Source organism: Ochlerotatus camptorhynchus, unplaced genomic scaffold (genome assembly GCF_037179485.1).
Source record: "Ochlerotatus camptorhynchus isolate MF236.1 unplaced genomic scaffold, CSIRO-AGI_Acam_v1.1 ptg000330l, whole genome shotgun sequence".
Lineage (NCBI taxonomy): Eukaryota > Metazoa > Arthropoda > Insecta > Diptera > Culicidae > Ochlerotatus > Ochlerotatus camptorhynchus.
Genome location: NW_027040818.1, coordinates 7,522,316 through 7,547,931, shown reverse-complemented (window position 1 = coordinate 7,547,931; position 25,616 = coordinate 7,522,316). Strand labels below are relative to the sequence as shown.

General features: G+C 38.6%; 1 protein-coding gene across 1 annotated transcript in view; it reads left to right on the top strand.

The window, feature by feature from the left end:
• LOC135708655 (uncharacterized) overlaps positions 1-25,346 on the top strand; it is an 86,554-nt gene extending 61,208 nt beyond the window's left edge. Inside the window, exon 2 of the mRNA XM_065230758.1 lies at positions 25,245-25,346. Coding sequence (XP_065086830.1) covers positions 25,245-25,346 — 102 coding nt within the window. The remainder of the gene's footprint in view (positions 1-25,244) is intronic.
• The last annotated feature ends 270 nt before the right edge of the window (positions 25,347-25,616 follow it).

Below are 25,616 nucleotides of genomic sequence, written 5' to 3'. Positions count from 1 at the left end.
TGTTTTATTTCAACAAGACCGGGCTCCGTGCCACATCTCGAACCGCACTCAGAAGTGGTTGCAGGAACATCTTCCGTTCTGGGTGAAGGATATGTGGCCGCCATCTAGCCCCGATCTTAATCCACCGGATTACTCAATATGGCGCGTCATGAAGGCCAAGGCCTGTTCTAAACGCCACCCGAGCACAGCAAACCTCATATAAACATTGATCCGTACCTGGAGAGAAATCGATCCAGACTTCATTATTAGTACCTGTCGTGCATTCCGGAAGCATGTGGAGGCCGTAATTGCAGCAAGTGGAAACTCGATCGATGATTAACATAGTTTAAGACTCTGAAAAACATCCCCGTTTTGAATAAATAAAAAAATCCAAAGTCGAAATTTATGAGGATTTTTTTAATTTTGACATTGCTCAATGGTGCAAAAATTATCACGCATACGGTAAAGAGGATTACAAGTTAATTTCTTATGAATATTAGAAATACATTCCGAGAAGAATTCTGAGTGAATAAGAAAAAAAATTTTAAGCGAATTCTAATGAAAGCTCCAATCCGTGAAAAATATCAAGGGTTTCGAATTTTGAATTAAATTTCTAAAACATTATCTTTTTTCATTCAAATATTATTGAATGGAACAGCACAATAATCTCGTAGTTCTACGTAGTGTTTTGGACACAAACCCTTAACTTTTTTTTTGTGTTCAGAATATGCAAAAAAGGAGTAGCTTCGAGTTTTAATCTAACTTCATAAATAGAGGTACCATACATGTTTTTACCGCACAGCTCTCTATTAACAATGAACGGAACTAAGTGTATCCGTAATTTCTGATAGATGTCATCATTAAGAACAGCAGAGCTTCTCTACGGCGGTTTGAATTCTTCACTACTTCTCTGTCTGGAGCGCACTTGCAGGCAGCCTTGGTAGAAATCTGCTTGCGGGAGGCTTTCCTCCGGTCCGCATATAGTCTGTGTTGAGCTGTTTCATGATCAACGGTATAAACACGTCCGAATTTCGAATGGAAATGCGGCTTCGGCTGGTTTCGTTTGGTACCATCTACCTGATGTCTCTGTTAGGAAGACACCTTGTAGTCTTAGGTAATGTATGGGAAATTTGTATGCTTCCAATTTTAGTTAAATTTCTTAGTTGTTTAACTATTTTTACTATTTGCATTATGTGCCACAAAATTGCTGGATAAATTATCCGTCGAATGACATATTGCATGAAACATTTCACATTAATGCTTTGGAGAAATCTGTGTTTAAAAACACCCTCATTGTCGTTACATATCTTATTTTCGATTTCTTAATGTGACCTCCAGTATAGTTAAAAAAGACGTAGTTCAACGAAAAAAAAAAACGGTTTTTTGAAACCCACCAACAGGTGTCCCCCCTTAATTCATAAATACCTCGACTCCTATGACATGCGGCCTAATAGTATCTATGGAATTGTGCTTCTGGATACAGGGATCGACTAATTTAGCGTTTTCATTATATTTGATCCACAAAACACACCATTCTAGGGGCGATGAGCAGGGGCGCAGTGTGACTCGGTGTTACCCGAGGCGGATGGTTTGGGTATCATCTTCTAAAGGGCCAACTACATTAGATCCGTTCGCGTTGCGTTGACGCAAATTTGACAGTTGGACAATAGATTTAGCTGTCACTTTGCTGAAACACGTCAGATCTAATGTCGGTGGCCTTTAACTTTAAATCATTTTTGGTTCACTGAAAAAAAAAGGCTAGTTACGGAATAGAGAAATTATTACGAAATTACGTATTTCTCGTCAATCTAAGCAGCGTCTGTGCTTCTATTAGCATTTTTCAGCGTCACGCATACATATGACGTGTTGTTTGTTTAAATTTATCTGCTGCTTGCTTATCTACCCATTCAAATCAACAGAATTGTTCCAAACTGTTTGAAAGCGTTTTTACAACGCTCCAAACTACTAACGTGAGTGTGACTATTGTCGGCAGCCTCTTTTTATTCAGCAACCTTTCCATTTGAACTGCAGCAGTTCTATTATCAGCAAGGCAAAATCAGTCTCATTTTGTAGTGCGTATATTTCATTTAAACATTTTGGGTAAAAACATGTTTTATTAAATTATGGCATTATACGATATTATGATAATATTTTGTTTGTGTAACCAGCAAGAGAAGATTGTGAAGTTTGTGTTTGACAAATAATACCTCGCAATTTTACTACATGAGAGTCGTCTTGAATTTCAAAATGGCGGCGGATGTCGATTTTCCACTTTTACTCATGGAGCCCATTCCATAGATACCCATATTGCATGGGTTTAAGCTGCATATACACTTTCCGGAGGCCGCCATATTGAATTCCAAAATGGCGATGGATGTCGGTTTCTTACTTTGACTATAATACCAAGGTATTGATTTTCCGTTTGATGATTTTGTAGTCTCAAAATCAGCTAAGGTTAAAATCAGCCTTCATTTTCTGCTTTGTGATTTTGCTGATCTCAAGATCAGCAGTGATTTTCGATCGTTCCTGATTTTGGATTTTTTTGATTTTTCCCATCACTGCTTTTAAGAATTCATTTGCATTTCTTCTCACAAATTCCTTTGATTCCTCCTCATATATTATTTGGCAAACTCCTTGGAATTCTTTGAAGATCCCCTGGAGTTGTTATCTGATTTAATTGTAATCCTCCTTTTAGCATCCCACTCACCCTCTAAATATTCTCCAGAAATTTCCAAGAACTTTGGATTAATCCTCTCTCCTCGCGTCTCTTCGGATTCGTTTCCTCCCTCAAAGTTCATAAAATTATCCTCAGAATACTCTTTGAATTTTCCTCAAAAGTTTACAGGTGTTGCGCTCTTAATAAATTTCTATGAGATTTCATGATAACTTAATTTGAATTCAATTTTGGGCTTCCTTGTTCAGGAAAAAATATACACGGTAAAAAATATCACCCCAAAACCAGAAAAAAAATGTGTAAAACTTAAGTAAAGGGTGATACGGTCAAAATTTGGTCAATATCAACTTGACGTATTTCTTTCAATTTTGCATTTAAAAAACCTGAACACCCCTCATTTTGAAGGTGTGTGTGTGTAGAATGTTGCTCCTATTTTGATTTTGGAATTCACTCTACAGTTGTCAAAATGCCGTCCAAGCAAGAAGAGCAGCGTATCAAAATTTTGCTCGAGCATTGCGAAAATCCGAGCTACTCGCACGCAAAGTTGGCAAAATCGCTAAAAGTTGCCAAATCAACCGTTACAAATGTAATTAAAGTGTTTGGGGAACGTTTGTCGACAGCCAGGAAGTCTAGATCGGGGGGAAATCGAAAACCGGAAGCCGCTGAGACGACAAAGAGAGTTGCCGGTAGTTTCAAGCGAAATCCTAACCTCTCTCTCCGAGATGCCGCAAATAAGCTGGGTGTATCGTCTACAACCGTGCATCGAGCCAAAAAACGAGCCGGACTATCGACTTACAAGAAGGTAGTGACTCCAAATCGCGATGATAAACAAAATACGACGGCCAAAGCGCGATCCCGGAGGCTGTACACGACGATGCTGACGAAGTTTGACTGCGTGGTAATGGACGACGAAACCTACGTCAAAGCCGACTACAAGCAGCTTCCGGGACAGGAGTTTTATACGGCAAAAGGAAGGGGAAAGGTAGCAGATGTTTTCAAGCACATTAAACTGTCAAAGTTCGCAAAGAAATATCTGGTTTGGCAAGCCATCTGTACCTGTGGCTTGAAAAGCAGCATTTTCATAGCTTCCGGGACTGTCAACCAAGAAATTTACGTGAAAGAGTGTTTGAATAAACGTCTGCTGCCTTTCCTGAAGAAACACGGTTGTTCCGTACTGTTTTGGCCGGATTTGGCATCTTGCCATTACGGTAAAAAGGCCATGGAGTGGTACGCCGCCAACAACGTGCAGGTGGTTCCCAAGGACAAGAACCCTCCCAACACGCCAGAGCTCCGCCCAATTGAGAAATACTGGGCTATTGTCAAGCGGAACCTAAAGAAGACCAAAAAAACTGCTAAGGGCGAGCAGCAGTTCAAGGCAAACTGGCTTTCTGCGGCGAAGAAGGTGGACAAGGTGGCTGTACAAAATCTGATGGCAGGGGTCAAGCGTAAGGCCCGGCAATTCGGATTTGGAAAAGCGGAAGCCTAACTGAATATTTTTCCTGAATTTTATACTAATTGAACTTGAAAAAGAAATTTAATTTGATTTTTTAAATAAACGATTTCACCGATTTACACGCGTTTTCCCTTGACCAAATTTTGACCGTATCACCCTTTAACACAAATGACCTTCTTCAATATTTTTTAATATTATTTATTAGAAAGCTTACGAAAGCTGCTATCTGTTGTGAAATTTTCAAGTTGGACATTTAAAAATTAATGAAAATCAACTACTTTTGGACAAATTTGAAATATTTTTATAAACAAGTTTTTGTAAAATTTTGCCCTGCAAACCATTGTTAAGACATTCAAAATTGTTTTCTCTATGATCATTGTTAATTTTTAAGCATGCAGCTTGAAATTTTCACTGAAGATATATTTTTTTATAAACATTTTCTAAAATTATTGAAGAAGTTAATTTTTTGTTACTTAATTTTTAAATACTTTATGGATTTTTATCCGAAATTAGCTGAAATTATTTGCCAGGAAAGGAATATTTTTTTCCTACAATATTGTCTCAGACGTCATTTCGATTGGAAGTGATGCATTTGAGCTACGATTTGTTGAAAAATATTGAATCGACTATTTAGAAGTATTTTTGCGGTCGAATTTTAGCAAACATGTGAATCATTGCCCATAACAAAAAATCATGCAAAGTTGCAGGCAAATCTGAGATCATAAATCGATTTTCTTTTGTTCAAAAATACCCCAATCGGATCGCACCAACTGATCTGACTGCCCTTCCATCGACACATAATTCATTTCCATTACCGTTTCAATCCGATCCAGATCTAGCAAAACAACAAAACGTTCATCCGTTCAAGTTCATTCCACCGGCCATCGGTCATCGCTTGCCCGTCGTAGTATAATCAACCTTCCTATCTGCTTGTTGCTTGTTTTCGCGTTTATTACCTCAGCAACATTCAACTCGCCACTGCCCGAAGAACCGGTGAAGACCGGCCGCTGTTCAATCCGCGCACGCATTCTATTGACGTCTTCCATTCCACTTTCTTCGCTACAACCGAAGACGGCGATGTCACGTCGCTTGTGTTTGCATGTCGCGTGACAATATCATGTTTCATTGCATTCCGTGTCGTGCGATTGATAATGCGATCATAAGCCTTCGCGATGACGATGACTGGGAAGTTGCTTGACTGGTAGTTCAAGTTCAGCCCTTCTTTCTTTCACTGTCCATGCTGAAGCGCTCACAGCGCTGACCCCGATTGCAGCTGATGCTCACACCAGTCGTGATGATCGTGGGTCTAACCATCTAACAAGTATGGGTTGGTAGTCAATATTCGTTTCTTTTCACGGCGATCCGATCGATGTGAGTGATGAAGTTTCATGTTTCCCCGATCGTACGGAGGTAAACAAAACAATTCGGTGGCTCTTTCTTGTGGGGCGATGCATGCAAATAGCCTAACAAGGAAAAACTCTCGATGGATGCGATTGGAGTGGATGGCTTTCTTCTGATGGGAATCGAAATTTCTGCTTTTCGAACGAACATAATAAAAGTGCCCAAAGAGATCGCAAAAGGTTATGTCTGGTCAGGCCGCACTCTACAGAGTTCGTGTCATGTGTGATGGGCCTGTGGAGAGTGATGGTTCATTAGGCCGAATGGGTCATTAGGCCGATATGTTTGTAGTTGGTCACTTTTCGTCATGCGATATCTGCGTTGTTGGAATTTGATGACATTCTTGATGGAGTCCAAATATATCACTTCAAATTTTCCAGAGTACAAATCTCGGATACTTAATAAACTTCACATTTCATATTTTTTTGTTGAAGCTGATATTTGTGCTCTTATTTTTTAAAGTGGTCAGAGATAAGCCATCAGTAAGAAAATAAACAGAAGTTATGTTGATGCAAGTTGTTAAAGATCTGCTCATGTTTTAAATATGGAAAAAATCTGCTATGAATAATTCTAAACTAGAAGTGTTATTACATGAAAAAATTGAAACTCGAAAGAACTGATAACGTTTTAAAGAAAGAAAAATTTGCTGAGAAAATTAAAAAGCTAAAAATTTCACATCTGAAAATGTTTCAATTTGCGAGATCACTCGAAAATTTTCAAAGTCTTAGTTCTTAACACTCTGAACACGAAACATCCGGTTAAATATGAATCGGAAAGCTTTCGATTTTTGAAAAATCGTAGTTCTATTTCACGACCGATTCCAAATCTATTGTCACCAAATATACATACTTTAAAAATTCATTCTGTATCTATTGATTTAAAATTTATTGATAAATTGTCTACACACGTAGAAATAACTAATTTTAAACGTGACGGAATCAATATTTGACATAAAAGATGAGACGTAAACAAAATATATGTCAAAATTGACGCTCGTATCTGTCACTCTCAGAGCACCTAAATTGACATGAATTTTTCTAAGTGTGTAGCCAAAACTATTTGTCAAACATTGTCAATTTGCAGTTACACATTTTACCGGAGGCGTCGTGTTCGGAGTGTTAAAATATTTTCTATGCTAATGATCTGCAATTTTTTCTAATGTTCACAATGTTGGATTCCAATTTAAAAATATTCAAATTAGAAAACCTTAGAATAAGGTTAACTTAGAATAAGATAGCTAAGAGCTTGATTCTTGATTGATTGATTGTTCTAATAAATACTCTAAGTTTCATCATTTACTTTTCAAAATTCGGCCTAATGACTCTACACCCTATGCAGGCCGCTAGATAGGTATCAGTGGACAACCGCAAGAAGCAGCTCTTATTGAACACGGGAAAGCTTTTGTGAGGTTGTCGGTTTTTCATGGTTTGTTGCGCGCACCACTCTGATGAAAAGATTGACTTTAGGTTTTCGGGAGGCGGGTGAAATGGCTCTATTTGAGCACCGACACCGAACGATGTTGATGTTGATGATGATACTGATGATGATGCGGATGGATTCCCGATTCCCAATTGGAAGAAAGGGGATCTGTTATTGTTTATTCATAAGTAGCCTGCGGTGCAACTTTGAAGCTCCACCGAATTAATTCGTCAGGTCAATAATTGCGTAATGGAAAAATGAGTTTTAGAACTTGCTATAAACTTGCCGGCTAGGAAACGATGGAGTTGTGGTGTTTACTTTCCTGATGGTATCCATTAATTTGTGGGATTACAATCCAAGCGGAACGGTCGACTAGAAAGCCGAACGGTAGAATGGATGATAGATGAGTTTGGGAAACGAACGGTATTTCCACTGTTGACATGTGGACAACCCGAAATGCAATTAATTTATTTAATATATAAGGTGGCTTATGGAAACTGTACACAGTTTGAAAAAGTAGTGTACATTTCTGTTCAATATGATGGACAAAAAATGGTGTAAAGTTCTGAGATGATTCATGAAAAGTTGTAAATATTATACAAATAAATAAATATAATAAATAAATAAATAATAATAAAATAAATACAAGTTTTCGTGAATGAATGTTTACATCACAATTAAAATTCAGAAGTTTTTACTGTGTAGAGTAAGGTGCATTAAAGTTTTTTTTTTGTAGCATTATTTAATGGTTTTGATATTATCATTATTTCGTAATAGCCGTGTTATTTCTTGTATTTGCATAGCGATTATGGCTGGGTTAAAAATTCGCATTATTTTCCCGGAAACTGCTCATCATGAGGGCATGAAAAAAAATCTGCTTGATAACTAGGGTAAATTTACCTTTTATGGACTCTTTTCCCTTTTGTGGATCACTTTCGAATTAATTAAAATTTACATGAAAATTGAAGCGATTTACTGGTAAATTTCATCGGAAGACATCTATGACTACTCACGAACAGACAAAAACAAACATGTCATGTAATATTAAGTGCTCCGAGACTGAAAAGTTCGTTGCTCGGCGTAGAGTACGGCTGGACAATGCGTACCATTGATACTTCGCGTATCTGCAGGTATAAAATAGACCCCACTAGCGGTCCTTAGCCCCTTGTCCAGTTACTCCTATTCCTACCTCTCCGCGGTGCCGCCTGGGGCACGAGTAGATCGGGTAACCAACCCCGGTGGGACGTTGGTCGTATGCTGATAGGGAAGGGGGGACTCCTTTCTCCGGAGAGTGCAGTCTTCGAGCGTCTGTTCACCATGGAGGTGCGGCTCAAAACGGCGTCTGTTCTCCATTTTAGTAGCGACTGATCAACGTCCTGGTGCCAGCGTGGGACTCTAAACAGTGCTGTGCACGATGGTCCCCCGGCGAGACAATGGGGGTTGGTGCAAGCCAACCGTAAACAAACAAAAGTACAGGAAGCAAGCAATGTAAATACGGACCGGAACAACCGGCATAGACCCAAGCAACGGAAACGGACTAAGTCTCTAAATTTCTTGGGAGGTACCCGCATTCTTTCCGATTTATTGAGGGTCCGCAAGTTTGACATCGTAGCGCTGCAGGAGGTTTGCTGGAAGGGATCGTCGGTACATACGTATAGGGATGGTTATACCATCTACCAGAGCTGCGGCAATACACATGAGCTGGGTACAGCTTTCATCGTGATGGGCCAATCGATAGCAGAATGTGCATGTTGAGGCCGTTTCTTCAATGTCAGCATAATCAACGTGCACATCCCTCACTTAGCAAGTGACGATAAAGAGGCTTTTTACGCGCAGCAGGAAGGGTAATACGACAGCTGACCAAGCCATGACGTCAAAGTCGCCATCGGAGATCTTAACGCTCAGGTCGGCCAGGAGGAGGAATTCAGACCGGTTATAGGAAAGTTCAGCGCTCACCAGCTAACGAACGCCAACGGCCTTAGACTCATCGATTTCGCCGCCTCTAAGAACATGGCCATACGTAGTACCTACTTCCAGCATAGCCTCCCATATCGGTACACCTGGAGATCACCGCGGCAGACAGAATCGCAAATCGACCACGTTTTGATCGACGGAAGGCACTTCTCGGACATTATCGACGACAAATATCGATTCGGGCCACTAATTTCTAATGGTCAAGGTGCACCAAAAACTTTCCGTTGCCAACAACATTCAGTACCGACGCCCGCCACGGTACAATCTGGAGCGACTGAAGCTGCCCGAAGTCGCAACTGAGTACATGCAATGCCTCGACGCAGCGTTGCCGGATGAGGGAGAGCTCACCGAAGCCCTCTTGAGGACTGCTGGAGCAACGTGAACGCAGCCATTAACAGCGCTGCGGAAGGCGCCGTTGGGTTCGTGGAGCGGAATCGACGGAACGATTGGTTCGACGAAGAACGTCAGACAGTTTTGGACAAGAAGAACGAAGCGTGGGCGACGATGCTGCAGCAAGGAACCCGTCATAATGTGAAGCGATATAAACAGAAGCGAAGACAGCAAACCCATCTTTTCCGGAATAAGAAGCGAAGTGCGAAGAAATGGAGCAGCTGTATCGTTCTCAAGAAACACGCAAGTTCTACAAGAAACTCAACACATCCCGCCAAGGCTTTGTGCCGCGAGCCGAAATGTGTCCGGATAAGGAAGGGGGTATCTTAACGGACGAACGTGAGGTGATTGAAAGGTGGAAACAGCCCTACGATGAACATCTGAACGGAGCAGAGGCGGAGGATCAAGGCAGCAGGAGGAATGGTTTCGTCGGTAAAGTGGATGAGGGGGACATGCACCCCCAGCTCCAACGATAGGTGAAGTTAAGGATGCTATCCGACAGCTTAAGAACAACAAAGCAGCTGGGAAAGATGGTATCGGAGCGGAACTTATCAAAATTATCCCGGATAAGTTGGCTTCTTGTCTGCACCGACTGATAGTCAGGATCTGGGATACAGAACAGCTACCGGAGGAGTGGTAAGAGGGAGTAATATGCCCAGTATATAAAAAAGGCGACAAACTAGAATGTGAGAACAATCGAGCGATCACTATTTTTAACGCGGCCTACAAAGTGCTTTCCCAGATCATCTTTCGCCGTTTATCGCCACTAGCAAGTAGATTTGTGGGAAGTTATCAAGCCGGTTTTGTGGACGGGCGATCGAAAACGGACCAAATCTTTACCTCAAACAACACCATGATGACGTCATATTCGTTTGGCTACATTATACTTTGCCTCCGCTTATCTATGGAATCCATAGTATCTATATTTCGTACCTGTACGCCATCTTCCAATCTTCCTAGTGAAGATAATAAACAGCTACCTATCGAACAGGACGTACCGAGTCTCTCTGAATAGCATCATATCGGATGCTTTCACATCTTGAAGCTGCAACGGATTCAATATCGTTGTATACGAATCGCACTAGGTTGTATGCATTCGACGCATACAATGAGTCTGGAAGTACTTGCGGGCGTACTTCCCTTATCAGATCGGTTCGCGGAATTGTCGTTTCGGTTCCTTATCCGCTGTGAAGTCATGAACCCGTTGGTGATCGAGAATTTTGAGAAGCTGCTTGAGCGAAATCCGCAAACACGATTCATGAGCTTGTACTACGAGTACATGACTCTGGAAATTAGCCCCTCCCCGTTCAATACCAATGAAGTATCCCACGATTTCAGTTGTTATTCCGTAAGATTCAATCTCACAATGAGGGAAGAAATTCAAGGAATACCAGAGCCCCATCGCCCCCTTATTGTATCATCCATCTTCACGAACAAATACCGCCACGTCAATGCCGAGAAGAGATTTGTCACTGATGGGTCCACAATAAATACGTCCACTGGTTTTGGTGTATACAATGATCTCCATAGCGCCTCATACCAGCTTCAAAAACCATGTTCGGTATACGTTGCGGAACTAGCAGCTATATTGTATGCGTTAGAGCAGATCTCCTCACGTCCTCCTGATCACTATTTCATTTTTTCGGATAGTCTAAGTTCTCTGGAGGCTATGCGTTTTATGAGGCCGATGAAGCACTCGACGTATTTCCTCAACAAAATACGATCGTCACTGAGTGCTTCATCAAACAGCTCACATATCATCACCTTAGTATGGGTCCCTTCTCATTGCTCTATCCCGGACAGTGAGAAAGCAGACTCGCTGGCTAAGACATAGCGCATAGGGCTTGTAGACAGCAGTTTGTGTGCCTGAGGAAACGGCTATCACGACATCGAGCATGTTGTCTGGTCCTGCACCTCACATCATGTGGCGAGATCCGAATTAATTGAATCCCTCAGATCCCGAGGGAAACAACCTTATACACCAATTAGAGACGTTCTGGCTTGCCGTGATCTCGATGTTATGAGATTAATTTACGTATGTTTAAAAAAGTGTTGATTTGTGTATGTAGTAGTGTTTTGTGTTTTAATTCTCTCATCACTATCCCAACCCAAGTCCCCTCTTGTATCATTTCAGCTGTGCTTTCAATGCTTCGATATCCACAGCACATGCCCGCCAATACAGTGCAGTGACATTCATCCGTCGAAAGAAGCAGAAAGAAGATTAACCAATATCCCTTTCCCTTGTCCCCTTCCAATCTTAATAAATATATTTAATAATTTCGAGTAAACCGCGAGTATTCGGTCCCCATTCTACTAACTTTAGTTGTAAAACAAATTATAAAAAATTACATTTAAATTAATTTGGCTCCGCAAAGCTACCGCATTTGAGCCTTTACAAATAAATGGATTAAAAAAAATCGGATGCTTTCAACATCGGTGCCGGGGTTCCACAAGGAAGCATCCTTGGCCCCATTGTATTCAACCTGTTCACCTCCGATATGCCGGCTCTCTCTGATGGTGGATCGTTGTCTCTGTTCGCAGTCTCTGACTGCCAAACTTCAGAGAGGCTTGGACATTCTATCTGAATATTTCAACAGCTGAAAGATCCGTATAAATGCGGCAAAGACCCAGGTCATCATCTTTCCACACTCAAAATCTCCCAGACTTGTTCCGTCTGAGAATAATGAGATCTGTTTAAACGGCTCAGTTGTGTAATGATCCAAAGAGGTCGTGTACCTCTGGCTAACACTAGACAGCAAGCTTCTTTTCAGGGTGCACGTTGACCAAACCAAAACCAAGTGCAATATCTTGATGAGATCGTTGTATCCACTCATCAACAGGAGGTCTACACTATCCCTGAAAAATAAGCATGCTGTCTACAAACAAATCATCCTTACCGCAATAGAATACGGGATGCCAATCTGGGAGAGTTGCGCCAAATGCCATCACCACAAACTTCAAAGGATTCAAAACAAGATCCTGAGGATGATCCTTAACAGTCCCCCGCGGACTAGAAATTCTGAGGTCCACCGCCTGGCTGGTCTTCAGACACTGGAGTTACGGAGAGCTGGCTCCATCGCAAGGTTCAGAGATTGCTGTAGGCAATCCGATCAACAGATCGTCAGGGATCTGGCACGTTAGGTTAAGGTAGGTTAAGTAGGTAGAATAACAAATTAAAACGTTCAAACAACATACTTCACAAGAAGAAAATTGAAAAACATTGCACAGTACAACACAACATGTATAACACAAAATCAAAAAGTTCACCAAAGATGAAGAGCCCTTCTGGCTAACCTCTTGCCCTGTATTAGCAATTGTAAACCACATAAAAAATCAAAATAAAGAAGAATTTTACTACTACTACTGTACGCCATTGTGAACATCGAGGCTTGCTATGTTGCAACAGAAGGGGTAGACGAAATCGATGAACGTTTTTTTTACACATTTAGCCAAAACATCTTTCAGAGTAATGACACACGAAATACACTCAAAGTTCATGGTTTGAGCCTGACCTGTTCTGATGTAGAATTCGTTTGAACATCATTCATTATTTCCTACGCAAACGCCTGGTTGCTGCATTTGAGATGCACACATAAACATTGTACTCACGTTGGTGTGTGTGTTCGTTTGATGGAGTGCATCCGTAAACACAGAGTGAATGCTGATGAAACCACATTAGTCATACATAAGTTAGCGATACGGACGTTTGCCATACAGACGTTTGCCATACGAATGTTTGCCATACGGACGTTTGCCATACGAATGTTTGCCATATGGACATTAGCCATACTGTTATTTTCGTATGTGGACGTTAGCCATAATGTACGATAGCCATGATGGGCATTTGCCATGATGGACATTTGCCATAATTCTTATAATCAAATTAACATACATTTTTCAAATTCATGTTTGCTGTCGAATGTACGTGAATATTTCAATTGAATGTTTAATAATAAAAAAATCAAAGAAAAGCTTATGCTGTAAAGAAGCAGCCAACTCCAAGAGAAAAATAATTTGTGATTATTTCAATTGAATTAAAAAAAAAAACTATTTTGATATTTCAAAGAACTGCTCTTCAAATAAAGAAGGAATCAATTTAAGGAGAAAAATTATTTGTGAATATTTAAATTGAATTCTCCTTAAAAGAAACATTTCAAATAACAGGTCATATTGTAAAGAAGGAATCTACGCCAAGAGTGATGTTACTTTTGAGAATTTTCAGATGGGTTTTTATGTGTCAAAAATCAGTTCAAGATACAAAGACGGAGTCAACTCCAAGAAAACCTTATTGAAAAACATTTTCTTCTTCTCTTTCTTCTTCTTCGCCTTATTCTTATTCTTCGCATTTCAAGCCTAATGCTCATCGCATTTCAGCTTATTGCGTGCTCTCAACTTAGTGTTCTAGATGCAGTTATTAATTGAAAACTTTCGATGCCTGTACCATTTCTGCATTGGTGTATTTGTGTGGCAAGTACAATCATACTCTATGCCATTGGGAAGTCGAGAAATTTTCCAACTGGAAAAATTACTAGACCGGACCGGGAATCGAATCCCATGGCTGAGACAATAATTAAAAGGTCATGAATTTGGCGTAAATGGCTAAAACAGCTACTAGGGACGTCCACAATAGGCCAGTGTACCCTATATTACATTTCCCAAGTCTTCTAAATACTGACGTCAGCCAGAACAAAGCAAACAAGAAACAGTAATGCTATAAAGCCCAAAACAAACGCATTCCCGGACTAGATGAAATGATTGCCACCTTCTTCGCGCCGCAACCTAGATTCCCTTCCCAACATCTTCCGGTAGCCATACATAGCTCGGAGTGAACCCCGAACTCCGAGCCTCCGAGAATTAGCGAGAATGCAAATTTTGCCCATCATAAATACCCCCTCCGCACCTTTAATTACCAGTGCTTAGCACCTTTCGTGGAGCAATTAAAGTAAGCAATTAAGGCAGCCAAAAAATAAAAGAACACAATTCCTTCCCTTTTCCAAGCCTGGAACCGAGAGCGGCTAGAATTTTCGAAAATCATTCGCACGTTCTTTCCGTTAGAGCAATCATGCGCTCGTTTCGGTGCGAACTTTCAACCGTAACCTCACACAATCCGAAAACTTTCCAAAGTTGCACGGCACGGAACTGCCTGTTGTGTTGGGAATAGGCAGGGCTGTTCTAAGCGCCATTTTGAACCGGGTGATGATTTGTGTGCCGGTAATCATCACTCGGAAGAACATAGAGGCCGCGATGCGGCTGCAGAGTTGTGAGCATAATAGATGGAGCAGTCAACGACCAGCTTCAAATAGTTTTCATTTGCTTAATAAGTTCTGGTCTTCTCGTGTGAAACAAACCGGCTTTTGTATTAACGATTTTAGCGATCCACAAATGAAGTGTACTGAGGAAACCACAATTTTCATTTACAATGTTTTCGTACAAAACTTAACGTTGGTATGCTTTTCTAGATCCTAGGAATTTGTAGGAATCAACTTAATTCATATGGTCAAATCTGTCTAAAACTTGATATCTCGTGAAAGTAACTCTTTGAGTCCGAAATCTTAAGGTACCATTATAGGAACTTAGCAAATGAAAGTTCCAGAGACATATTGATTTTGTGAATGCCAAGTTTTAGCGTACTTTACGTAGCTACTAATGTTTCTACCAAATCCTAGATTAGCCCTCCTGTCGGTAATATACACCTTTTTATGGGTTATAATCTTAACTAAAACTGATTAATCAGAACATGAGATTAATCTCGCTTCCACACACACCATATTGGAACCAACTATGGTAGAAGACTTCCCCTAACAAATGTTCCTGTAGTCGCAGAAAAACAAACGAGAAATAGGGTTACGGTATGTAATGTGGGTCTAGTCCTTTCATTCGGCCTATCACGCAAATAAATAATTAATTAAGGAATATTACACAAAAAATAAGGAAAATATTGATCACTGATGGTTGATAAATGTGTACCACACACAAATCAATTTATATCACAACATTTCAATACATTTTCAGCTCTCGTAAGTAATAAAACTGGTTGAGAATATCACAATGTTCGGAGTTTTTAGCCGCCATGACTTATAAGGTTAAGATGGGAAGGTTGACTGACGATCATCAAATGGCCTGATTATGGCATTTATTGATTGGAATTACCTGATAATACACACTAGACGTAAAACTTACAGTTGCTGTTTGAATATTTTATGTTTATTTTAATTGTTTAACAACGTTTTCACAAGTAAAACATGGACCCAACTTTAGGGACACATTTCTTTTCTATGTTCCTAACTATGGCCCATGAAATTCATTTGACAGCATATAGCAATAAGAGTAACGTCAACAATGTTGTTTTGCATTTGGATGATAAGGAACGAACAGGAAGGGAGATTTTTTCTGCCAAACCTGTATAATGAACATCACAATGTTCTGATTTAGATATTCTGCGGTCAAAAGACGATAAGCGAAATTTTTAATTTTTAATTTTTAAATTGAGTGATTTAATGTAGTTTTCGTAAAATTTTCTCTAAGAAATGTTTTGAGGAATGAAGAGCATTAAGTTAACAGTGATAGTGATAAAAAAAAATACATCAGAAAACGTTACCAAGAGCGTTTTTTTGAGGATCAAACAAGATAGGACGAAGTTGCATCCATAAATAGACCCAATTTGGGGACAATAGACCCATATTACATACATTTCCCTCGTGAGTTATTGTCTTAAAAAAAGTAAGTTTTTCAACTTTTCGTGGTTTCTGATAGCAAACGACATGATAAGCATATCTAAGCATACCATTTAGCAGTAGAATATCGTTTGCAGGTAAATTCATTGATGAGTTATGATTAAAAACGTAATCGATGGCTGCATATTAGACCGAGGTTAGGGACGTATACCCTAGCAACCCGATTGATGATTGACTTCGCAAAAGCATTTGCTCGTAGTTCGTTCTCATTGTAAGCAAATGTATGTTGTAGGATCTCGTTTTGGGTTTTCCTGATTTGCCCTTTTATTGATGAATTTGTTTGCAAATTGTATTCGGTCAAACTCAAGTGGTTTTTAATAATGGATCACTCTCTTCTTTCCATTCCATTAAATCTAGTTTTTTTTTGTACATGGGTCTATAATAGTAAGTTTCGATATCAATTAGTGATGTAAGAGAAATGGCTCTAATGCTGGCCTTTGGATCTAAAGACTGGGCACATCCATGCAAATATTTTGTTTTTTCATTTTCCCTGAATGAAAGGTCATCTGGAGTGTACAAATGGTTATTTTCGGTTGGTCCATTGACCAAAAATGACTTATTTAGGAATATTAGCAGTGGTGGGCACACTTTCGTTAATTCGTGAATCGTTAATCAATGGCTTTAATGTTTAGTTATCGAATTAGTGTACCAGTTAAACATGAGAATCGTTAACGAAATAATTCACGATCGTTAAATTGTGCTTCGTTAAATCATTCGTTGGTTTTATGTTCATAGATTTGTATAATAGGATCATTTAATCTTTTTCATTAAGCGAAGATTTACTGTTCTGCCCGCATTTGTTATTATTCAGAAAAGGGGGGTAACATAGCCTAGTCAGTAAAGGCACGGTATTACTAAGCCGGGTGCGATGGGTGTTCGATTCACGGTCCGGTGGAATCTTTCGGGTTGGAAATTTTCTCGACTTCCCTGGGCATAGAGTATCATTGTGCTTGCCACACAATATACAAATTCATGCGTTGGTATTGGCATCGAAAGCTCTTAATTAATAACTGTGGAAGTGTATTTGGTAGAACACTAAGTTGAGAGCACGCAATGAGCTAATATGCGATAAGCAATAAGCTTGATATGCGAAAAAGAAGAAGAAGGAGCAACGGGCAAGCATCTAGAATGAACTTCCTTAAGAAGCTTCTTTGAGAATCTTCTAAAGAAGCTCTTCTTTTTTGTTATGCCAGACTCGATTTTCCGAGGGTTCCATTATCCGGATATATTTTTTTCTGTAGTGTTGGATTCGAGTTAGTAAGGTTGTGTCCTATACACGACCGCAGTATGACATAGAACCATGATGTACTGTTGATGTATGTCATGCATACTGCTTGCTGCAGGGCCAAGTGCCACGTCGTCCCAAGCGGTAATGAGCAGAGGCATGACAGCAGTGCTGTTTTATATCTTTTCAGGTTCAAGCAGAACGATGTGCAACCAAATGGTACTCGATTATGACGACTGGGTTAGGGAAAACAGAGATATAATTATCATTTGTACATTTTTCAAATGTTTTTTTGTGGAGAATTGAAAAAAAAAATATTTATTTCAGCAGATTCGTAATGTAATATCCTATCGATTGGCGTATTAAGATTTTATTTTCATCTATAAATGACAAAATTACAAGCGTTCAAAACCTAACACTATTTCACCACACATATTTTTTGATTTGCACCCCAGTATAGTCGACAAAGACGTAGTTCTACGTCAAAAAAAGAAAAACATAGGGTAACTGCAACAACCATTAATGCATTTTAACCATTTTGAGCGAAAAAAAAAGTGATATAGAAAGAAAAGATGATGAATGCATCCTGGGGTGACCATACCATATCATCTTGAGCTGTGAGTGATCAAACCATGTGACTCATTGCATAGTTAAAAATTTGAAATGAATTGTTCCATAGTTGAAGATTTTGAGAATAAAACTTGATCAACCAGCAGAACAAAGATCTCTGGTCACCTGATGGTATTTGGAATATTTTCGGAGCCACCTTGTATCATGAGAAAGTATCCGAGAGATATGATTTGAATTGATGAACAGCTTGTGATCTTCAGTAAAATAGAATCTGTTCTACCTGAAGTTTTGAAAAAATATCCTGACATCTGAGAGATGCTATATGGATGATGTAATAGTTGGATATCTTTAGAATTTTTAACAGAGTGAAAACTAAATACATCTTTACTGTTTGGTGGATGACAATGAATGAATGTTTTATTTTCTAGACCTAATACAATCATAGATTGTTGTGATCAATTGTACTTTTAACATCCCGCCTCAATTAATCAATCCCAGCATTATCCGCAGTTTTGCAAATCTAGGAGCAGGAAGTTCTTTTGTCATTATGTCTGTTAATTGATCTTCGGTTGGTTGATACTGTTGCTTGGTCTGCTTTTGTTGAATGAGGTCTCGCAGGAAAAAGTACTGAATGTCGATATGCTTCATTCGTCTATGCTTCCTCAGTTCTTCGCAGATAGCAATACACGGTTGATTGTCCTCATATACAGTCACCGGTAATTAATGTTAAGAAAAATGCACGAGAAGTTCACTAAACATCTCAACGTAGTCTACGTCAACCATGCGGTCGTATCTTGTACACAACCCCAACATTTTTTACTCATAATTTTAAGCATTTTTTGCTTCAAAATGCTGGATCTCAAGAAATACGCAAATTGCTGATAGGTGTTTCATAGGGGAAATGGATGAAATGTAGGCCTAAATGCCCCTAATTTGGGCCCATACATAAATCTAGCAATCGACTACATTTTCAATAGCAACCAAAAATATGCATTAGTACCGTCCCAATGGCTCTAATGTTGGCCTGTGGATCTAAGATTGGGTCCATCGCTAAAAATCTGCTATTTATCAATTTTATCTAGATGAACGCGTCATTGGGACGGTACTAATGGATATTTTTGGTCGCTATTGAAAATTTAGTCGATTGCTGAATTTATGTATGGGCCCAAATTAGGGGCATTTAGGCTGACATTAAATCCATTTCCCCTATATTATTAAAATTAAAACACTTTTTTTGGATTTTTTACCCCAGGAACATTTTTGAGCAACAGTATATATTAGGATGGGTCATCATGATCATTTTTTCAGAACAATGTTTTTTTTTTGGTTCCATTTCGGGTCCCAAACAACTGTGTAAAATTTGGGTACGATTGGTTGTAACCCGGCTTTCCGCATTGCGTTTAAAATTTGAATGGAAATTAGTATGGGAAAACCTACTTTTTTGCATCTTTATTCCTAAGGACCACCACGCATCTAAATACGTTAAAGTATAGCCCTGGAAGTGCCTAACAACTTTTCTAAAGAATGTATGGTGCTAGAATGTATCTAAATAAAGTTATAGCTGTTCAAAGATCAATGGTTCGAATAAAATGCCAAAAATCCCTTTTTCTGCCAACACTGCCGGTGTACCAATGAATGTCAGACTCCAACGTCGGAGTGTACGTCAACTGTATTGAAATGTATTAATTGTTTGAAAACGAATAAAGAACGAAAACTGAACTTGGACGTCAACCATGCCGCATTTAGCTCGGAATGTTTGCTTTATAAACACTTTTTGATCAGAAGAAAAGCAGCTTGCGTTTCAATAAATAGCAGCCAAGTTCCAGGAATGTGAATCAATTCGATTTTTTATACTTGAATATTGCGGGGTTGTCAACCAACTACGTAGCATTACGTCAGATTGTTTAGAAAAAACGTCCTCTTTTAGTTTTATTATCTGAAACTCATATTGTAGAAACTGAAGCTTTTGATCAGTATAGTATTCCGGGATATATTGTTGCTGCTTGTTTATCACATTCTAGACACACTGGCGGTGTTGCTATTTATGTCAAAGAATCAGTTCAATTCAACCTTCGTACCAACGAAGTTATTGATGGCAACTGGTTCTTGGGCATTACAGTTGTACGTGGCATGAAGATGGGTAATTATGGTGTTTTGTATCATTCTCCCAGTTCTAGTGACCAGCGTTTTGTTGAAGTTTTAGAGAACTGGTTTGAGACATTCCTTGATTCTAGTAAATTAAATATATTGGCTGGTGATTTTAATATTAACTGGCGTGATAACCATAATTCGAATCATTTGAAGCGTTTAGCTGAGTTTTTTAATTTAAAGCAAACGGTAAATGAGTATACGCGTATTTCCAGGCACAGTAGAACTTTAATTGACCACGTTTATTCCAATTTTGATTCCATTTGTTCAGTTACGGATACTGATTTGAAAATAACCGATCATGAGACTTTAGTGATTAATGTCTTAGACCATGTTAACGATAACGATAATTTTGTAAAATTGAAGTGCTGGAGGAAATATTCGAAGCAAGCTGTTTCGAATCTTGTTGAGAGAAGCCTGGATTTTCCATTCGCGGCCGGTAACTTAGATGAATCTACAGCTGTTCTTAATAACGCTTTGAAAACGTGTACCAATCAACTAGTTGAGCAAAAGTTTGTTTCTTTGAAAAACTCGAACAGCTGGTACAATTTGGATCTTTTGCGTCTTAAACGGAAAAGGGACAAATTGTACAAAAAGTTTTGTAGATCTAATAATGACAATCATTCGACTAGGTACACAATCGCGCGTAATAAGTATTCACAATCGATAAAGAAAACTCGTTGTGAATATGTTCAAAGGAAGATTGATCAGCATCAAAACAACAGCAAAGAGTTATGGAAAATTTTGAAATCTTTATTAAAACCTAGTAATTGCAAACCGCGGTCCATAACTTTTAGTGGCACATTAGAACAGTCAGAACAAGTAATTGCAGCTAAGTTTAATGATTATTTCGTAGATAGCGTTTCATTGATTAATCAATCTATTGAATTGGTCGATGAACCTGACGAAATAAAACAGCCAGTTAATAGTAGTTGTAGATTTGAAGTTTTTCACCCAATCACATTAGATGAACTTAAAGTTATTTGTTTTTCATTAGGAAAATCGGCTGGAGTAGATAATGTTAATGCTAGAGTTATTCAAGATTGCTTTCATGTCATTGGCCGCATCTTGCTGGACCTTATTAATGAATCATTACAAACTGGACATGTGCCACAAATTTGGAAGGAATCCTTAGTGGTCCCTATTCAAAAAGTTGCTGGAACGATTAAAGCCGAAGAGTTTCGTCCCATCAACATGTTGCACACATTAGAGAAAATTTTAGAACTTGTTGTTAAAGGCCAGCTGTTGGAGTATTTAAATAGTAATAGTTTGTTGATACCAGAACAATCGGGATATCGGGAAGGTCATTCCTGTGAAACCGCGTTGAATTTGGTATTAGCGAAGTGGAAAAATAACTTGGAGTGTAAAGATACGATTGTTGCTGTTTTTTTGGATCTTAAACGCGCTTTTGAAACAATTTCTAGGCCCTTATTGTTAAGATCAATCAAGCGCTTTGGAATTACGAGTACTGCATATCAATGGTTTGAAAGCTATTTGTCTGACAGAACTCAACGGACTGTTTTTAATGATTCTGTTTCCAGTCCCGTGGGGAATAACCTTGGAGTGCCCCAGGGAAGTGTATTAGGGCCCCTTTTATTTATTATGTATATTAATGACTTGCGTCGTGTTTTACGATTTTGCGACATTAATCTTTTTGCAGATGATACTGTGTTATTCATTGCAGCTAAGGATTTAGATGATGCCGTTTTACACTTGAATGAAGATTTGCGTTCTCTAAGTAGATGGTTGAAGTATAAGCAGTTAAAATTGAATACAAGTAAAACTAAATTTATGGTAATTTCGCGGAATTGAGTAAATAAGAACGTCTCTGTTGTAATTGATGATGAGACTATTGATCGCGTTCGGGAGATTAAATATCTTGGCGTGATTATTGATGACACACTTAAGTTCAACTCTCACATTGACAATGTCATCAAGAAAATTGCCAAGAAGTATGGAATTCTATGTCGACTGAAAAACGATTTAACTATTGCCAGTAAAATACAGCTATACAAATCAATCATCTCTCCTCATCTTGACTTTTGCCCTTCCATTTTATTTCTGGCCAATGCAACACAAATATCGAGATTACAGCGCTTGCAGGATAAAATAATGCGTTTGATTTTGAGATGTAATAGATTCACTTCCTCAACTTTGATGTTAGACGCCTTACAATGGTTGTCGGTGAAGCAAAGAATTGTATATTTGACTATGGTGTTCATTTTTAAAGTAGTTAACGGTTTGCTGCCTCGATATTTGTGTGATCGAATTGAAAGAGGAAGTGACTTTCATAGATATAATACTAGAAACGCGGTTGAAATAAGAACACCACATTTCTTGACTTGTGCTTCACAAAATTCATTATATTATAAAGGAATAAATGTTTTCAATTCGATGCCTAGACATATCAAACGTTTAGCAACACTTACAGAATTTAAAAGACACTGCATTTCACACGTTAAAACTGTCTTTTGAACAGTTATCCAGTGATTTTTTTTTATGAATTGACAAATTATGTATCTTGACGAAGTTATCTCTAACGGATTATTTAAATGGATAGCTGTCATAACGACTTTTTAATAATTATTGTAGCACTGCAAAAACTATTTCTGTTCGCCACGAGGGTGATGATGGATTTTTAATATATGATTTTATAGTAGATTAATTTAAAAAAAAAAGTAGTCTACAAAGGTTTGAGCCTCGCGCGCGTATTACGGATATAGAGGACTGAATTTAACATTTGATAAAAAAAAAAAAAATGCAATTTTGAAGCTTATTTGGAAGATACTTTGAGTTAGTAGTAAGTTTTCTGGCAAATGTTGGGGGTTCGTGAGCATTCCTGACATTGCTGAAAATTATGATAGCATCAGATTGCGGGGTTACTAGTGTAATAGGACGCTTTGTTGATTGTTCATTAACTCTTGATTGCTTGTAATACTTATGAATATTTTAGGTGGACAAAACGGCGAACTAAGAGGTGGACGCCTGAGCTTTTCCACATTTATATCGCTGTGAAGCAACTGTAAACTTTAGAGGGAATCTATATCTGTAACTGAAACCAGTTCGATTTTGTTTGCCAACCTGGTTAAAATGTCATATTCAATTATCTTAAAGATAAATCGTCCAGCTCAAACCTTTGTAGGGGTAAGAGGTGGGACCATCATCATCATCATCAAACTGAAATAACTTCGGAGTTTCTTATCTTATCGATTTGGTATGTTCAGATGAATTATTCAAAAACAATTATTCAATCTCATAGGCATATTAAGAGATGAGGGAGGCTAACTATACCTGCAATAACTTCGGTTTTTCTGATCTTGTCAAGTTGGTATGTTCAGATGTATTCAAAAACATGTACTCCATTTAATAGGCATAGATAGATATGGGGGGCTTACTGTATGCTTCCCGGCCCTCACTTATATCAATGGAAGTAAAGAAAGACTAAAATAACTTCGGAGTTTCCCATCTTTCGAGTTGTTCGGATGGGTTATTCAAAAACATTTGCTCAATCTCATAAGAACAGTTGTAAAGCAAGTACCCCCATTCCCTTCCCTACTCTTTTGGTGAAATATACAATGTCAGATATATTCACATAAATGTCATTGGATTGTAATGATTATATTTCATTTCAATATATTCTACAATTTCTCAGGGTACTCTTTTCGATGCTGTTCTATCCCCTCAAGCAAATATTGCTGTTGAACTAGGTCTCGGGTGGATTTCTTGATAAGTCAGAAATTAGCTTCACTCCACATTCAGCCATATCGTTGACAACCATCAAGGAAGCAACTTGTTGTATCGCATTGAAATAATCTGTATCATTACTTCACTCGTTTGCCTGTTTTTGCATGAAGCCGGTCGAAATTTCGAAAAGGAATCAGCATTGTTAGAAGTAACGTTTGGCTTGGGAGCCCAACTGAAACTTAGCCCACTTAAAGTTAGCCCAACAAGTGAAATCCGACTGTACCTGTGGCAGTTTAATATTTCAAATAAAACCTTTGTATAAAAATTTATACTTTTCCTACTGCTAATAATTCAAACAATATCTCCTCACTAACAAATGAACGGACATGTGAATATTAAATAGTTACACTGTCGTTTTAAAACTGCATATAGTTAGGCACCCCCCCCCCTCCGCTTTCTAACTACGCTTATGAGATTGAGCAAATGTTTTTGAATAGTTCATCTGAACATACCGAATCGGCAAGATAAGAAACTCCGAAAATATTTCCACTGGATTGGTAGACCGGCAGTGTTGGCAGAAAATGGGATTTTTGGTGTTTAATTCAAACCATAAATATTTGAACAGCTATAACTTTTTAAAGATAGATTCTAGCATCGTAATTTTTTTTGGCAAATTTGTTAGGCACTTTCTGGACTATATTTGTACATACTTTGCTGCATGGTTCATGCAAAGTTGTGGTCTCTGAGGATAAAAATGCTTTTCCCATACTAATTTAAATACAATCTTCAAACGCAATGCGGAAAGCCGAGTTACAACCAATCGTCCCCAAATTTTGTACAGTTGTTTGGGACTCCAAATGGAACCAAAAAAGAGTTGTTCTCGATTGGTGAGGTAAAGTTTGCGTTTTTCCATATAACGATGACCCACACTACGCAAGTAACAATTCTGCAATCATTTGGCATCCACTCTGATTTATGATGGTTTTATAATGGCAATGAATATTACATTTAATTTAAATACAGCATTTCACAGTGTTAAACGTTCCTGCTTAGTAGTTCATCTTTTCGCCGTTTTAAAAACCTTTTACAGTCTGGCGAGAAGTCAAAAACTGTCTTGTTTTAAAATTAAATCAATCCCACCAAAAAACTGTTCTAAAAATCAATCATAAACTTCATTAGCAATTTTTTATTAATGTCTTGATAAAATACTTTATAAACCTGTTCTATCATTATAAAAGCAATCATTAAACCATTCGGTTTTAAATGAGAGTAAAATGCATATATTGTTGCCTTTTAGGCTTTTAAAAGTGTATCATAAAATCTCCTTTGCTTACAAATTGAACTTTAAGGATGGATCCTGATATTGAATAAGAACCAAATTTATAACAAGGATATCTCGAAGGATAAACGAAGTTGGAGGAAAAATTCAAGCGATGCTAACGACCGAAGAGAAGTCGATTTCAGTAAAATTTAGCTCTATATAGCCAGCACGTCCGGCAGAACGGGTACCATCAACGACTGAGCATTTGGTGGAGAAGAGTGAAGTGAGCGTGGTCCTCAAATTCATAAAACATTGTCAAACCAGTCTAAAAACAGACCAGCCTTCTCCAGACGTTGCGATTAGATGAAGATCGGAATAACTTGCGTCAGTACCGACAGGACAGCAAACCACTGAAACTGGCAGTTAGCGGACACTAGTTGGTTTCCGATCCATAGCTGTGATTTTATTCGGTGAAAGGGTCATCAATTGGAAAAAAAATCATTCAACCGTACATTCCTGCATCGTTTGATGGTGCCCTTCCAGAACTATCCGGAAGAAGGGGATCTTTTCGGGAATGATCGAGGTTACAGCTGTGCGAAATGCGAAATGTTGTGAACACTTTCTGAGTAACTGCTTCCAAGCCATCGGGAGAGAATCGCCTGGAAGAACGCTGAATCGCACAGCGCAACTATCGAAAGATAAACAAA